General features: G+C 43.6%; 1 protein-coding gene across 1 annotated transcript in view; it reads right to left on the bottom strand.

Annotated features, from left to right (window-relative positions):
• Positions 1–16,930, bottom strand: part of sec23a (Sec23 homolog A, coat complex II component) — a 132,851-nt gene that overhangs the window by 27,466 nt on the left and 88,455 nt on the right. Inside the window, exon 10 of the mRNA XM_070877892.1 lies at positions 16,715–16,821. Coding sequence (XP_070733993.1) covers positions 16,715–16,821 — 107 coding nt within the window. The remainder of the gene's footprint in view (positions 1–16,714; positions 16,822–16,930) is intronic.

Raw genomic sequence — 16,930 nt, 5'->3', positions numbered from 1 at the left:
TTTTTTCTCCCATGTTCCGAGTTTATCTCCAAGTATCTTTGATTTTCTGAGTATTAGGTGCCTGAATTCAAATTAATTTGGTTTCACCTTCGCCTCAAACTTTTATGTAAAAACTCCTAGTGTGAATTACTTCCTAAGCATAATAATGATTGATATGGATGGATTCAATAACTGGGAGACAGACAACTGGGGTGGATACAGGATCATACCCAAGGCAAATCTGGCCAGATTTGGATGAAGTGCTGGTGCAGATGTGGCCAGGAGCTAGAATAAATTACTAAAAAAACCAACAGGAAAAGTTGTGTCGTAGGGCAAAAAAAATAATCAATTAACAGGATTAGTTAAATTAATTAAACACCTTTAAAAGTCACTTGTCCTGACCATCAGACATGCCCTGGCTCAAGTATAATACTTCCTTTCCAAAACACGCACTCAGTCCAAAAAACAAACCCTGACTAACCTCAAAATAGTACCCGTTGTTGCACCAGAACACCACGATACTTTTACACACCATTACAGTGCCATTTCATAGGACTACTGACGCAAGAAGTCCATCTTGAACAGAAAGAAATCTGTGCACTAGAAACATCACTTTGGATCTTTAAATTTACAGCGTTTACACAGTGTTATACAATCATCGAAAATTCACCAAAATGCTGCCTATTAAGGGGAAATACAAATATGAAGGAAGACTTGAAAAAATGTTCTTCACAGATTACAGGGTAATATGATAGAAGTGTTTAACATTATGAAAGGATTCGAAAAGGTAGATAGCAGAAGACTGTTTCCAGTAGTTCAGGGGCCATAGATACAAGTTTAAATGTAAGATCTAGAACAGAGGGCAGGAGAATCTTCTTTGGACAGAGCGTTGTGAGGCTAGAGAAACCAGGGTTAGTTTTTGAGGCAGGAACCATCTCAACATTCAAAATTACATTTAATAGGTTTGTTACTTCTAGACTTGGCTATTCCAATGCACTCCTAGCTGGCCTCCCACATTCTACCCTATGTAAACTAGAGGTGGTCCAAAACTGGGCTGCCCGTGCCCTAACTCGCACCAAGTCCCGCTCACCCATCACCCCTGTGCTCACTGACCTGCATTGGCTTCCGGTTAAGCAACGCCTCGATTTCAAAATTCTCATCCTTATTTTCAAATCCCTCCATGGCATCGCCCCTCCCTTTCTCTGTAATCCCCTCAGCCCCATAACCCGCCCCCCACACCCCGGAGATGTCTGCGCTCCTCTAATTCTGCCCTCTTGAGCATCCCTGATTATAATTGCTCAACCATTGGTGGCTGTGCCTTCTGTTGCCTAGGCCCTAAACTCTGGAATTCCATCCCTAAACCTCTCCGCCTCTCCACCTCCTTCAAGACACGACTTAAAACCTATCGCTTTGATCAAGCTATTGGTCACTTGCCCTGATTTCTCCTTATGTGGCTCGGAGTCAAACATTTTATCTCATAATACGTCTGTGAAGCGCCTTGGGACGTTTCACTACATTCAAGACGCTATATAAATACAATGTTGTTGTTGTAGGTGGCTGAAGGAAAATGAATTGTAGAGATATGGGGAATTGTGGTAAATATGGTTATAACCATTTGCTCATGGAGAATAAACACTGACACGACTGGTTGGACTGAATGACCTGTTGCATAGTTATAATTTCCATGTCTTTCTATATTTTTTTTCATGGTAATTAACTGTGCAAATAGATGTTAACAAATATGATGTGATTGGGATTACGGAGACGTGGCTCCAGGATGATCAGGGCTGGGAACTCAACATCCAGGGGTATTCAACATTCAGGAAGTATAGAATAAAAGGAAAAGGAGGTGGGGTAGCATTGCTGGTTAAAGAGGAGATTAATGCAATAGTTAGGAAGGACATTAGCTTGGATGATGTGGAATCTATATGGGTAGAGCTGCAGAACACCAAAGGGCAAAAAACGTTAGTGGGAGTTGTGTACAGACCTCCAAACAGTAGTAGTGATGTTGGGGAGGGCATCAAACAGGAAATTAGGGGTGCATGCAATAAAGGTGCAGCAGTTATAATGGATGACTTTAATATGCACATAGATTGGGCTAACCAAACTGGAAGCAATACGGTGGAAGAGGATTTCCTGGAGTGCATAAGGGATGGTTTTCTAGACCAATATGTCGAGGAACCAATAGGGGGGAGGCCATCTTAGACTGGGTGTTGTGTAATGAGAGAGGCTTAATTAGCAATCTCGTTGTGCGAGGCCCCTTGGGGAAGAGTGACCATAATATGGTGGAATTCTGCATTAGGATGGAGAATGAAACAGTTAATTCAGAGACCATGGTCCAGAACTTCAAGAAGGGTAACTTTGAAGGTATGAGGCGTGAATTGGCTAGGATAGATTGGCGAATGATACTTAAGGGGTTGACTGTGGATGGGCAATGGCAGACATTTAGAGACCGCATGGATGAACTACAACAATTGTACATTCCTGTCTGGTGTAAAAATAAAAAAGGGAAGGTAGATCAACCGTGGCTATCAAGGGAAATGAGGGATAGTATTAAAGTCAAGGAAGTGGCATACAAATTGGCCAGAAATAGCAGCGAACCCGGGGACTGGGAGAAATTTAGAACTCAGCAGAGGAGGACAAAAGGTTTGATTAGGGCAGGGAAAATGGAGTATGAGAAGAAGCTTGCAGAGAACATTAAGACGGATTGCAAAAGTTTCTATAGATATGTAAAGAGAAAAAGGTTAGTAAAGACAAATGTAGTTCCCCTGCAGTCAGAATCAGGGGAAGTCATAACAGGGAACAAAGAAATGGCAGACCAATTGAACAAGTACTTTGGTTCGGTATTCACTAAGGAGGACACAAACAACCTTCTGGATATAAAAGGGGTCAGAGGGTCTAGTAAGGAGGAGGAACTGAGGGAAATCCTTATTAGTCGGGAAATTGTGTTGGGGAAATTGATGGGATTGAAGGCCGATAAATCCCCAGGGCCTGATGGACTGCATCCCAGAGTACTTAAGGAAGTGGCCTTGGAAATAGCGGATGCATTGACAGTCATTTTCCAACATTCCATTGACTCGGGATCAGTTCCTATCGAGTGGAGGGTAGCCAATGTAACCCCACTTTTTAAAAAAAGGAGGGAGTGAGAAAACAGGGAATTATAGACCGGTCAGCCTGACCTCAGTAGTGGGTAAAATGATGGAATCAATTATTAAGGATGTCATAGCAGCGCATTTGGAAAAAGGTGACATGATAGGTCCAAGTCAGCATGGATTTGTGAAAGGGAAATCATGCTTGACAAATCTTCTGGAATTTTTTGAGGATGTTCCCAGTAGAGTGGACAAGGGAGAACCAGTTGATGTGGTATATTTGGACTTTCAGAAGGCTTTCGACAAGGTCCCACACAAGAAATTAATGTGCAAAGTTAAAGCACATGGGATTGGGGGTAGTGTGCTGACATGGATTGAGAACTGGTTGTCAGACAGGAAGCAAAGAGTAGGAGTAAATGGGTACTTTTCAGAATGGCAGGCAGTGACTAGTGGGGTACCGCAAGGTTCTGTGCTGGGGCCACAGCTGTTTAAACTGTACATTAATGATTTAGACGAGGGAATTAAATGTAGTATCTCCAAATTTGCAGATGACACGAAGTTAGGTGGCAGTGTGAGCTGCGAGGAGGATGCTATGAGGCTGCAGAGTGACTTGGATAGGTTAGGTGAGTGGGCAAATGCATGGCAGATGAAGTATAATGTGGATAAATGTGAGGTTATCCACTTTGGTGGTAAAAACAGAGAGACAGACTATTATCTAAATGGTGACAGATTAGGAAAAGGGGAGGTGCAACGAGACCTGGGTGTCATGGTACATCAGTCATTGAAGGTTGGCATGCAGGTACAGCAGGCGGTTAAGAAAGCAAATGGCATGTTGGCCTTCATAGTGAGGGGATTTGTGTACAGGGGCAGGGAGGTGTTGCTACAGTTGTACAGGGCCTTGGTGAGGCCACACCTGGAGTATTGTGTACAGTTTTGGTCTCCTAACTTGAGGAAGGACATTCTTGCTATTGAGGGAGTGCAGCGAATGTTCACCAGACTAATTCCCAGGATGGCGGGACTGACCTATCAAGAAAGACTGGATCAACTGGGCTTGTATTCACTGAAGTTCAGAAGAATGAGAGGGGACCTCATAGAAACGTTTAAAATTCTGATGGGTTCAGACAGGTTAGATGCAGGAAGAATGTTCCCAATGTTGGGGAAGTCCAGAACCAGGGGTCACAGTCTAAGGATAAGGGGTAAGCCATTTAGGACCGAGATGAGGAGAAACTTCTTCACCCAGAGAGTGGTGAACCTGTGGAATTTTCTACCACAGAAAGTAGTTGAGGCTAATTCACTAAATATATTCAAAAAGGAGTTTGATGAAGTCCTTACTACTCGGGGGATCAAGGGGTATGGCGAGAAAGCAGGAATGGGGTACTGAAGTTGCATGTTCAGCCATGAACTCATTGAATGGCGGTGCAGGCTCAAAGGGCCAAATGGCCTACTCCTGCACCTATTTTCTATGTTTCTGTGTAAGTAAACCAAGTTTCATTTCTAAAATTACATAGGAAATACAGCACAGAAACAGGCCATTCGGCCCAACCAGTCCATGCTAACGTTTATGTTCCACTCGATCTTCTTCCTGTCTATTCTCATTTAACTCTATCAGCATAACCCTCTATTCCCTTCTCCCTCATACGCTTATCTAACCTCCCTTCAAATGCATCTATACTATTTGCTTCAACCACTCCCTGTGGTAGCAAGTTCCATATTCTCACCACTCTCTGGGTAAACAGGTTTCTTCTGAATTCCCTTTTGGATTTCTTGGTGGCTATCTTATATTGATGGCCTCTAGTTTTACTCTTCCTTGCAAGTGGAAACACAAAAAGCACACTCGCTGGCACCGGACTGAGATCCCGCTCCCGGTTCCATTGCGTCTGTTGAAGTGATTTTGCCCTGATTGGGCTTGTTCAGCCCGCCCTGCGAGGTTCCCGGCAAATTAAAACAAAGTGGGTCTGATGATGTCATCTGACGACATGTCATTAGCCGGTTTCCTTAAAGGGACCATGCCCACCTTCATTTTGACATTTGTGCTGTCAAGTGTTCTACAGCATTGAGATGCTACAGACACTGACAAGCACTGCACAGATGCACCCAGGCTCTCCCATGACTCCCACCATTTGCTTATGGAGGGAGTCAGCACGCAGGGAGGTTCTCTTCCTTTCCAATGGGCGGAAGAAAACTTCCCAGACACCAACCCAGCCTGGTTGCACATTGCACAGCAGGGCACAAGCACGAATGTTGTCAGGAGGACTAGGCTGCAGTGATGCAAGTCTTTCAATGATCTCAGTAAATCTCAAAATGTTACTGCAAAGCCACACTCAACCTCATCCTGCTGTGCCACTCATCACATCCCCATCACTCTGCCTTCCCTAACCTAGTCATGGACATTCTTACTCACACCATCTTACCTTGCATCTCCACCCATCCCTCTCTATCTACATTATTGCCTCCCCATCTCACTAGCCATCCCTCACACTCAACCTCATCCTTTACCAACCAGACTTGAACGGATGTGGCAGACAACTGGTTTAGCCATTCACCGCCAGATCTGGCTCAAACACATAAAACATTATCGGTTCCCACTCTTGTCTACAAAAACTGCTCACTATTTCAAGATCATTCTGGATTGTAAAAATAACCCCCGGCTACTATTCTCTACTGCTAACCATCTCCTTAAACATATCTCCCCTGTCTCCACCACACTCATCTCCAACAACGTGTGAGGAGCTCATGGACGACTTTGTCTCAAAGATTGAGACCATCCGCGCTGCCTCTGCGAGTTCCCTTCCTTCACCTAGCCCACAGGCCAAACTTCATCTACTGCCTCCATCTGCCCTAGCCCTAAACTCACATCTTTCTCTAGTTTCTCTTTGATCTCCCCAAGCTCATCTTGTCCATGAGATTCACTTCCGGTTGCCTTGACCCTAAGTCCCACGAGACTGCTGACCACTCAACTTCCTTTTTTGGCTCCCATGTTAGCCGACATTGTTAACGGTTCTCTCCTCGGGCACTGTTCCCCTCTCCTTCAAATCTGCTGTCATCACTCCTCTCCTCAAAAAAACAACCCTTGACCCCACTTTGCTTGCTAGCTATCGCCACATCTCCAACCTCCCTTTCTTGTCCAAAGTACTTGAACGTGTTGTCTCCTCCCAAATCCGTGAACATCTTTCCATGAATTAATTGTTTAGGTTCCTTCGGTCTGGTTTTTGCCCCTGCCGCAGTACCAAAACTGTCTCATCAAAGTCACAAATGACATCCTTTATAAGTGTGACAAAGGTAAACTATCCCACCTCGTCCTTCTGGACCTGTCTGCAGCCTTTGACACAGTTGACACACTATCCTCCTCCAACGCCTCTCCACCATCATCCAGCTAGGTGGGACTGCACTCACCTGGTTCCATTCTTATCTATCTAATCATAGCCAGAAAATCTCCAGCAATGGCTTCTCTTCTCACTGCCGCATCGTTACCTCTGGTATCCCCCAAGTATCTGTCCTTGGTCTCCTCTTATTTCTCAATATGTTGCCCCTTGGTGATATCATCCGAAAACACGGAGTCAGTTTCCACATGTATGCTGACGACACCCAACTCTGCCTCTCCACCACTTCTCTCAACCCCTGCATAGTATCTAAATTGTTAGATTGCTTGTGTGACATCCAGTACTGGATGAACAGAAATTTTCTCCAATTAAATATCGGGAAGACCGAAGCTATCATCTTTGGTCCCCGCCACAAACCGCGTTTCCTAACCAGTGACTCCATCCCTCTCCCTAGGATCAATCTGAGGGTGAAGACTGTTTCGCAACCTAGGTGTCATATTTGCCCCTGAAATGAGGTTCCAGCCACATATCCACATCATAACTAAAACCACCTTTTTCCACCTCCGTAACATTGCCCGCCTCCGCCCCTACCTCAGCTCTTCTGCTGCTGAAACCCTCATTAATGCCTTTGTTACCTCTAGACTTGACTTCTCCAACTCACTCCTGGCTGGCCTCCCACATTCTACACTATGTATATTTGAGGTCATCCAAAACTCAGCAGCCCGTGTCCTAACTCACACCAAGTCACAATCACTCATCACCCCTGTGCTTTCTGACCTACATTGGCTCCCGGTTAAACAACGCCTTGATTTCAAAATTCTCATCCTTGTTTACAAATCACTACATGGCCTTAAGCCTCCCCGTCTCTGTAATCTTTTTCAGCCTCACAATCCCACAAGATGTCTGTACTCCTCAAAATCTGCCCTTGTGAACATTCCACATTATAACTGCTCAACCATCGGTGGCTGTGCCTTCAGCTGTTTGGGCCCCAAGCTCTGGAACTCCCTCCCTACACCTCTCCGCTTCTCTTTCCTACTTTAAAACCTAACTCTTTAACCAAGCTTTTGGTCATCATCATTCTTTTCTTCTTTTGTGGCTCGGTGTCAAATATATCTGTTTTATCTTGTTACACTGCTGTGAAGCGCCTTGGGACATTTTACTACGTTAAAGGTGCTATATAAATAAAAGTTATTATTATTAACTAATACTTGGGTCTTTTAGCCAATGTTCATGTCATGTTTCTGTTAATGTGTTGTCAACCACTGAAATCTTTATTTTCAACACTTTGCCTTCTTGGACAGATTTGTGTGCTCCTTTGGAAGTGGCTTTGTGAGTTGTAATGAATGGTGAGACATAACAGTACCACCCGCAATGGTGATGTGTGTGAAAGGAATGGCTTGGGTATTGTAGGGATGCTTTATGGTGTTGGTGTGGGGCGGTGCCAACCTGGCGCATCATGTGGCAGCCAGGATGTACAGCGTCAAGTGAAGCAAATCTAGCCTTGGTGAGGCCATCCCTGGCCTCCCGGGCAGCAATGTGATCAGGTGTTGATGCCCTGTGTCCTGTCCAGCATCAGGTGATTGCGGAGATGGTTGGTGTTGTTGTTGGTGTGCCTGGTGATGTTGGTGTTGGGGCTGATCCTGGTGGGAATCTGAGGACTAAGGTGAGATTTTTGCAAGGGCACCGATGCTAATGGAATAGATGGCAGTTGAAGTTGAGATGACAGAAGCGATCTGTCAATGGTGATTTAGGTTGTTCCAAGGAGGTGACTGTGGATAGAGATATACTCCAAACACTTCCAAACTGCATAAAGCTCAAAAGTGTATTCGAAATCCTGAAGGCTCCAGCTTCTAACATTGGAAAGTGAACAGCTGTGAAATGGTAGCTTTTATACCAGTTTTACAACTGTCACCTATCAAAGCAATGGAGAGTCAATGAAAACCTGACGTACATACCTGACGTGATCCCCGAACAATGGGACCCTCGTGAAAAACTTGGAAAGATGGTTAGTAGCTGGAAAAATGCATATCCTACATATTGAAATTGGCTCACCCGCTGCTTAGTGCCCGATCTGCAAAGCGCTGGCACTTGGGAAACTTACAAGGAGGCGGGTTCAGAGCCGCTGTCAATCTTTTAAATTTTGACAACGAACCTGCCTCCAAACTAGCCCACTGAGCGCCGGCAAAATCCAGCCCTCTGTGTCTACTCTATCAAAATTTCATAATTTTAAAGACCTCGGTTAGGTCACCTCTCAGCCTTCTCTTTTCAAGAGTAAAGACACCCAGCCTGTTCACCCTTTCCTGATGGTATAACCTCGTATTTCTGGTATCATCCTTGTAAATATTTTTTTGTATCCTCTCCAGTGCCTCTATATCCTTTTTATAATATGGTGATCAGAATTGTACACAGTATTCCAAATGTGGTCTATCCAAGGTTCGACACAAGTTTAGCATAACTTCTGTACTTTTCAATTCTATCCCTTTAGAAAGTAACCATGGTGCTTGGTTTGGCTTTTTTATGGCCTTATTAACCTGCGTCGTTAATTTTAGTGATATGTGTATTTATACTTGGAGATTCCTTTGCTCTTCTATCCCATTTAGATTCGTATTTTCCGAGTAATACGTGACCTTTTTTTTCTTACCAAAATGTAATACCTCACACTAGTTGAAATTCTTTTGCCAATTATATGCCCATTCTGCAAGTTTATTAAAGTTTTCTTGTAACTTGTTGCAGTCCTGCTCAGTATATGATCTTCTGCCACCGCAATTTGGTACCATCCACAAATTTAAAACATGTGTTTTTCATTCCAAAGTCTAAATTGTTGATATAAATTATGAACAATATGGGTCCCAGCACTGAGCCTTGTGGGACTCCACTTTCCACCTTCTGTCACGCTGAATAGCTACCTTTCACCCCTGCTTTCCGTTTTCTATCTTGCAGCCAGCCAGCTACCCAATCTGTTACTTGTTCCCTGACTCCACATTCTCTGTTACGTGGTACCTTATTGAAGGCATTTTGGAAATCTACATAAATTACATCTACTGCATTATCCTTGTCTACTCTCGCTGTTACTTTTCAAAGAATTCAATGAGATTGGTCAAGCAAGACTTTCCCTTTTGAAATACATGCTGAAAATTCATTATAATATTTTTGGTTACTGATGTTCTTCTACTTCTCCTTTAGTAAGGATTCCATTATTTTTCCTACCATCGATGTTAAGCTAGTTCCCTGGACATGTTCTAACTCCCTTCTTAAATATAGGTATTATGGCCCCTATTTTCCCACAATGAAGATTTCTGGCACCCACGTATGTTAACGTACGTTCCCGCCGCCACCCCCCCCCCGCGGCATAAAACCCGGCACTTTCCACGAACTAAAAGTTAATTTTAGCGCCGTGCTACCCGAGTCCATTTGGGGGGGAGGGAGGGGGGCAGAGCTTATAGTGTGTGCCGAAAAATCACTGTGCATGCGCTGTAAAAAAAAACACTTTCTGCACCTGACGGGTCTGCCTGGTCAGTGAGAACCCATTGGTAGCAGAGGTGGATTTGCAGATAAAAAAACCACAGTTTCAAACAAAAGATGAATGCAAGGGAAGGGGACAGAGAAGGCGAAAGGGTCAGAGATAGGGAAGGGGAAGCTGTAAGGGCCAAGAGATTTCTCGCAGAAGAAATTGAGCCCCTGGTAGACATAATTGAGAGATGAGATGAGATGTGCTTGAAAACAAAGGGAAAATGGGCCAAAAGAAACATAAACCCTCTGTACTCGCAAAAGTTTGGGACAAAGTTGCAGTAGAATTTAATGCATTGTCCGTTACCCCGAGAAGCGCGCACAGCTCAAAAAGCAGTGGCAGGACCTTGGACAAGCACTGACTGTAAGTAATAATTTTATTCAAATTTATTTTGTTATATTTATATTTATTTTTATATTTATGCACTGCAATAACATCTGTAAATGTGAGTAAAGTGTGCGTGTGTGTGTGCGCACGCAGAAGGACCCTCTCTTCAAAAGTTCTATTTTCAACTTTGCAGAAGATGGTGCCACATATCAACCAAAAACGGTCACAAATTGGAGGAGGTCCGGCAAGTAGGCTGCAACTAACAGCCATGGAACAGAGGATAGCTGATATGATTAAATCTCACACGAGAAGATCAACCACCAAGGTGGAAGCTGGGCCCAGTTTACCAAGAGAGGGTAAGCCCGGCAAATTGCACAGTCTGGGTTGGCGAAATGTTAAGTACTGTGTGCGCTGGCTATGCTACCCCTTCCCCCCTGCTGCTAACCAAGCATCCCTGTTATGTTTTGCAGATGTTGTGCATTAGGAAGAGACAGAAGATGCACCTGAAGTAGAAGAGCATGATCAGGAAGTCGTCAGTCCAGATATTCTACATCAGGAGAATGAAGAGCAGCAGGAAGATTCCGATGGTTACACTGGAATCGGAGATGGTGAACACCTCGAGGATTCCAAGCCCTTTCCTGAGCGAATCAACTGACGCGACATTTCAAGGTGTACCGCCTGAGGCTGTGGGTCCCAGAGTGTCGCAGCAAGCCACACCTGTGAGACGGCAGAGGAGGGTGGAAGGGAGAGCTGAACCAGAAACACAGAATGCAGGGAACATAGGACAGCGTGTGGGGATGAGTGGGGAGAACATCCAACTAACAGGATCACTCCTGGAAACCTTCGGTGGGGTGAGGGTAGAATTAGCGAGACTGAAACATGAAGTAGCAACACTGGCTGGAGGAATGGGTGAGGCGAGGGGAGAATTTGCGGGACTGTCATTACAGGCGGCAACACTGTCAGGACAGATGAGGGAGGGGATGTCAGAGGTAGTAGTAGCAATAAGGGAGCACACCCAGGCTGTCATTGCTGCCACTAACATTCTAGCCCCCAGACCAAAGTCAAGAGTTGATCCACAGGCTGAAGACAATTCCGAAGAGGAACCTGGGCCTTCCACAATGACGTCTGCTAGCTCTGTCCCTGTCGCAACCCACCAACAACAAACGCGCCATCAGAAAGAAAACAGAAAAAACCTTTGGGGGGGGGGGGTGCGGGGCGAGGAAGCAGAAGTCTGCAACAACGGGCACAGGTATGGGTAGAGGCAGCAACAGGGGCAGGAATGGCACACAGCGCTAAGGGGGGGGGGGGGGAGAGATGGCTTGTTTGTTTGTTTGTTTGATCATTTAAAATTTTGTACAACATTTATTAAAGTTATTAAAGTTAAAAGTTAAGTTAAGTTAAGCTAAGCTAACTACAACTGTATTGTACAAATGTTTAATAAACATATTTATTTTTTACATTTAACCAGAATCCTGTATGTTATTTTTTTAATCCAGCATTAGAAAATCTTTCTAGATTATGTCACGGATTCGACAGGCCACATGGCCTCCTTCTGTGTTGTAACCAAACTGGGTAAAGATCATAAAACCATTTCATTAACTTGAAACTACAAGCACTAATTTACATCTTCATATTAAAATTTTAATAAGGGCATTAAAATATATAAAAGTTAACCTAGTGAATGCTGTCAACTTTATCGTCAAAGATGTAGTTAAAAACAAATAAGTTTAAATGAAACAGGGGCAAGTTCTATAAACTGTGATCCTTTCCAATGTGCCTGGAGTTTGTTGTACAGTCTGGCGTGGAGGACCTTCAGCCAGGCATTGCAGCGGGCCGGGTTGGGTGCGTGGAAAAGGTTCTTCTCGATGTTGCAATGTGCCTGGAGTTTGTTCTTTGATGGAAAAGGCTCTTCTGGAAGTTTCTTTTTGCCTGGTTTATTTTTACCTGGAGTTTGTTGTTCAGTCTGGCATGGAGGACCTTCGGCCAGGGATAGAAGCGGGCCAGCACCGATTTCATTAACTTAAGGTAGGTTTTTCTAAAATGGGCTCCAAGGTCTATGTGCGTCGTTTTTTTTTTAAATTGGTGATGGGGAAAATGGCTTAAATGGCCAGAAACGGCGCAGAGTCACTTTTCTACGTAGACCAGCGTCAAAATATCTGGTGCCAAAAACTCTGTTGCTGATAGTCAGCGCCAGCACGAAAACTTTGGTGAAAATTTAAACTGGCCCATTCCGCCAAAAAAAAAATCACTGGGTGCCAAAAAATCGGTGCCCAATTATGGTGAAAATAGGGGCCTATATTAGCTATCTGTCTGTCCTCTGGCACTACACCTTTTTCTATCGAATTATTAAATGTGTAATAGAGCCTCTGCTATCTCTTCCCTAAATTCTTTTAAAATGCACAGATATAATCCGTCCGGACTCGGGGTTTCATCCCGAGTTCGATTAGTTTACTTAATATTTTTCCTCTTTATTTTAAATGTGGTTATATTGTTTTGAATCTCATCTTCCGACGTCATGTCCACTTGATCTGTCTCCCTGGTAAATACTGAAGCAAAGTAATTATTTAAAATTCTGCCACTTCACTATCACTGCCTGTGATTTTATCCTAACTGTCCCTTTGTGGCCCTATTCCCATCCCGACTTTTTTTTTTTAAAAATGTATTTGCCTGTAGAATATTTTACTATTTTGTTTTATATTCCTTGATAACTGAAGTTCATAGTTCCTCTTTGTCTTCCTAATTGTTTTTTTTTTTACTTCTCTCCCCTTCTGTCCATATACTTAGTGTATGCCTCTTTCCTTACCTTCAATTTTTCCCTTATGTCATTATTCATCCATGGAGTCTCATTAGTGTTTTGCTTGTTCTTATTTTTTAGCGGAAGATATTTTTCCGGGACTCCGTTGAACATCGTTTTAAATGTTTCCCATTGCTTTTCTGCATCATTGTTTGCCAATATTGTTATCCATTTTATTTTTCCAAGTTCTATTCTCAGCCCTTCAAAATCTGTTTTCTCCAATGTTACCCTAGTCTTCGTCATACTTATGCCTTTCTCAATTATTATCTTAGAGCATATTATATTATGGTCACTATCGCCTAGATGTTCCTCTACTTTTACTTCTCTTACCTGCTCTGGTTCATTCTCCATTACTAGATCCAGTAGTGAATCTTTCGTGGTCGGGCTTCTTACATATTGGGTTAGAAAGGAGGCCTGTATATATTGTAGGAACTCAATTCCCTTAACCCCTTTACCTACCTCTTCTGGCCAATTAATTTTGGGGTAGTTGAAATCCCCCATGATTATTATTCCATGTTTTTTTTACACATTTCCCTAATTTGTTTGCATATTTCTTTCTCAACCTCCCTTTCACTATTAGGTGGTCTGTAGACTACCCCAATTGATCCTTTATTATCTTTTATCTCTATCCACATGGATTCTGTTTTTGTCTTACTGATTGATAGCTGTGTCACTTTTTTGTACTGCCATTATGTTGTCCCTAATAAGTACAGCTACTCCCACCTTCCCTTTATCCCTCACTAGCTTTTCTAGCTATGTTGTATCCTGCAATGTTTAATTCCCAGTCCTGATTTTTCTGCAGCCATGTCTCAGTAATCCCTACTATATCTGGTTCCTCACAACGTATTATTGTCTCGAGTTTCCCTGTTTTATTACGGACACTGTGTGCACTGCTGTACAGATAGTTTAACTCATTTTTAATAGTTCCTCTCTCTTTATTTTTAACCATCTTTTTACACTCTATTCTGTAACTCTATTTATTCCCTGGCCATGTACATCCTCCCTTAATTTAGCCTTTCCTATGCTCTCCTTTACTGTTTCGTTTATATGTAGGCTGATTTAATTTCTTGTAGATCCCTCCACCAGTCTTACTAGTTTAAAGCCTTTGCCATCTCCCTATAGACTATTTCCACTAGGACACTTGTCCCATTCCAGTTCAGATGGAGCCCATTCCATCGGTACAGCTCCTTCCTGTCCCAGTACTGGTGCCAGTGTGCCATGAAGAGTCACACCAGCTCCATAGCTCCCACTGTCTCATGTACACCTGTCTCCCATGAGTGCAACTCCACACGCCCATCAATTTATTAAAAAAAATGTTTTTTTTTAAATGAAGGCTGGCCTCCAAATAATTTATTTTGCTTAGGCCACTCGTGCCAGTTTACCAGTCGTTTGTTCAATGCCCTACTCCTCACTGCCTATGCTCAAAGGCTGGTCAACTCTTCAAGGATCCTGCTGTCCCCACTCCCAATAACATGGTACTGGTAGCCCATTCTGCCTCTTCCCCATACCTCCTCCGAATCAACACACTTGGCCGCTCCTGTAGAAATGGTTACTTATTTTAATTCAGAGGCCTATTCTCGGGTACTCATCCCACCACCCGCACATTCCATGCCCCGTCTTTACCTTCCCCTCCCACCAATATTTTAACCTAGCTCTACATCTTTCCCCAATTCACCCCAGTATCCAATCTATAACTGTGTCGTACCTCCCCCTTGCCCTGCCAGTATCTGACCTTCTTTTCTCCTCCCCACTAGCCTCTAACCCTTCTCTATTATCGCCTTAACCAAAATGTAATCATAGTCTAGACACCCAGGGTGCAACGCCACAGGAGGTTGACCAGAATATGAAAAGTCTTGCGTATAGAGTGTGCTTCCTGTCCACAAAGTTTACTTCCTCGTATCATGATTTTCTGTTATCTTTTTTGTCAATAATCATGATAGAAGAAACCCTTAACAACAGGTGAATATTTTCTAATAGCAAAACAAAACGGTCAACATTGTGTCACATTATAGTTAAAGGCCTCCAGCCACTAGGTGCTGTTGTTGTACTCTCCATTCCTATTGCACAGCTCCTCTCCCTCTGCTAGCTACAGAAAAATCTGGCTGCTCATTCTGGACTTCTCCTGCATTCCCACCTGGCTCTGCCTCCAACCCCACCACTAGGCCTTTTTATTGAGCCTGTTTCCACTGTTTTTTGGCTCCACTCCACCTTCTTTCTCACTCTCTGGCCACACTCCTATTTTGCCATCATGCTCTCTCCCTTCTGTCCCACAATTCCATCTTCTTCTCAGCCACTGCCTCGGCTGCTTTAGATCAGCTTGCTTCTAACCGGCTCCATGCTTGAGAGCATGGGTATCCTGTCAAGCTCTCAGAGCTTTCAGGCTAGCTACCTGGCCTCGGTCTTACCCCTAACCCCATCCCACACCTTACATCAGCCAGGATTCCAACCTTCTTTATCTCCACCCCATAATCGACCAAACAATTTCTTTCTTCAGCCGGACTTCCAACTCAGCCCCAGCCCCTTCCCCAATCCAGCAATCTCTTTGTTTCAGCATGGTTTTAACTCTAGTTTCCACCATCTGTTTCAGCTAGCCTACTACCTGGTGCCTGTTCCAGGTTCACCAGTTTCTAGCACTAAGCTGGGAACCAACAATTTGTTGTTAAAGCTCTTATAGCGCTAAAAATACTGATAGCGCTATACGTGTTTAAAAGTTCTCAACTTCTCTACCACCACTACTTGAAAGGGTGATAGAGGTGGAAACCCTCATCACATTTATAAAGTACTTGGATATGCACTTGAAGTGCCATAACCTACAGGGCTTGGGGCCAAGAGCCGGTGAATAGATGCATACATGTGAAGGATCACAGTCCCCACCATCCTCATTCAGCCTCAGCCTACCTGCTCCCTGTCTTGCTACATTGTCCTGCATTGTGCTCTGTCTACTTCACCCATTCCTGGTCCCAATTACTAACCAGTCCACTCTCGTACCTTTGCACTCAATGTTTTTTTCACAATGAGTGAGTCAGAAGCCAAGTCAACCCGAGTAAATAGTACAAGGGCAACACAACTAGAGACATGTAAATTTTAAATGGAATTTATAAAAATTAAAATAATCAGATTTAAATGTAATAGATAGACTTGTATTTATTTGGCTGCTTTCATGACCTCAGGACATCCCAAAGCGCTTGACAGCAATGAAGTACTTTTGAAGTGTAGTCATGGTGGTAATGCAGGAAACACGGCAGCCAATTTGCACACATCAAGCTCTGACAAACAGCAATGTTATAATGACCAGATAATCTGATTTTAGTGATGTTGATTGAGGGATAAATATTGGCCAGGACACCAGGGATAACTGCCCTGCTCTTCTTCGAAATATTGTCTTGGGATCTTTTATGTCCACCTCCAACAGTGCAGCACTCCCTCAGTACTGCACCGGAGTGTTAGACTAGATTTTGTGCTCAAGCCCCTGGAACGGAACTTGAACCCACAGCCTTCTGACTCAGGGACGAGAATGCTACCCACTGAGCCATGGCTACCAACCAATCAAAGTACAGTAAAACAACAAAGCTGCAATAGCACAAACTTGGTTTGCATCTGTTAAATTCACTTAGTAATGCACACCTAATTCTCCAATAATAATACAAGTGAAATTTCAAAAATAATCAACACTGATGTTTGTATTTTATGCACTTACTTTCTCGCAATTGTGGCAACTCTGATGCGCCTTTGTCCACTAGAATGCTGATACTGTGTCACAAACTGAATCGCACCACGACCACCTTGAGGAATTGGAGCATTGTGCTGCAAACAAAGATAATATTTGCGTTGGAAAATTTGCCCTACAAAAATACAACCATGAAAAAATTCACGAGTTGCTAATTGCACAACACTGCAGCATTCAATTCTAACC

The sequence above is a fragment of the Pristiophorus japonicus genome, chromosome 4 (genome assembly GCF_044704955.1).
Source record: "Pristiophorus japonicus isolate sPriJap1 chromosome 4, sPriJap1.hap1, whole genome shotgun sequence".
Taxonomy (NCBI): domain Eukaryota; kingdom Metazoa; phylum Chordata; class Chondrichthyes; family Pristiophoridae; genus Pristiophorus; species Pristiophorus japonicus.
The sequence above is the reverse complement of the archived record's forward strand: the minus strand, read 5'-3'. Positions and strand labels throughout refer to the sequence as shown.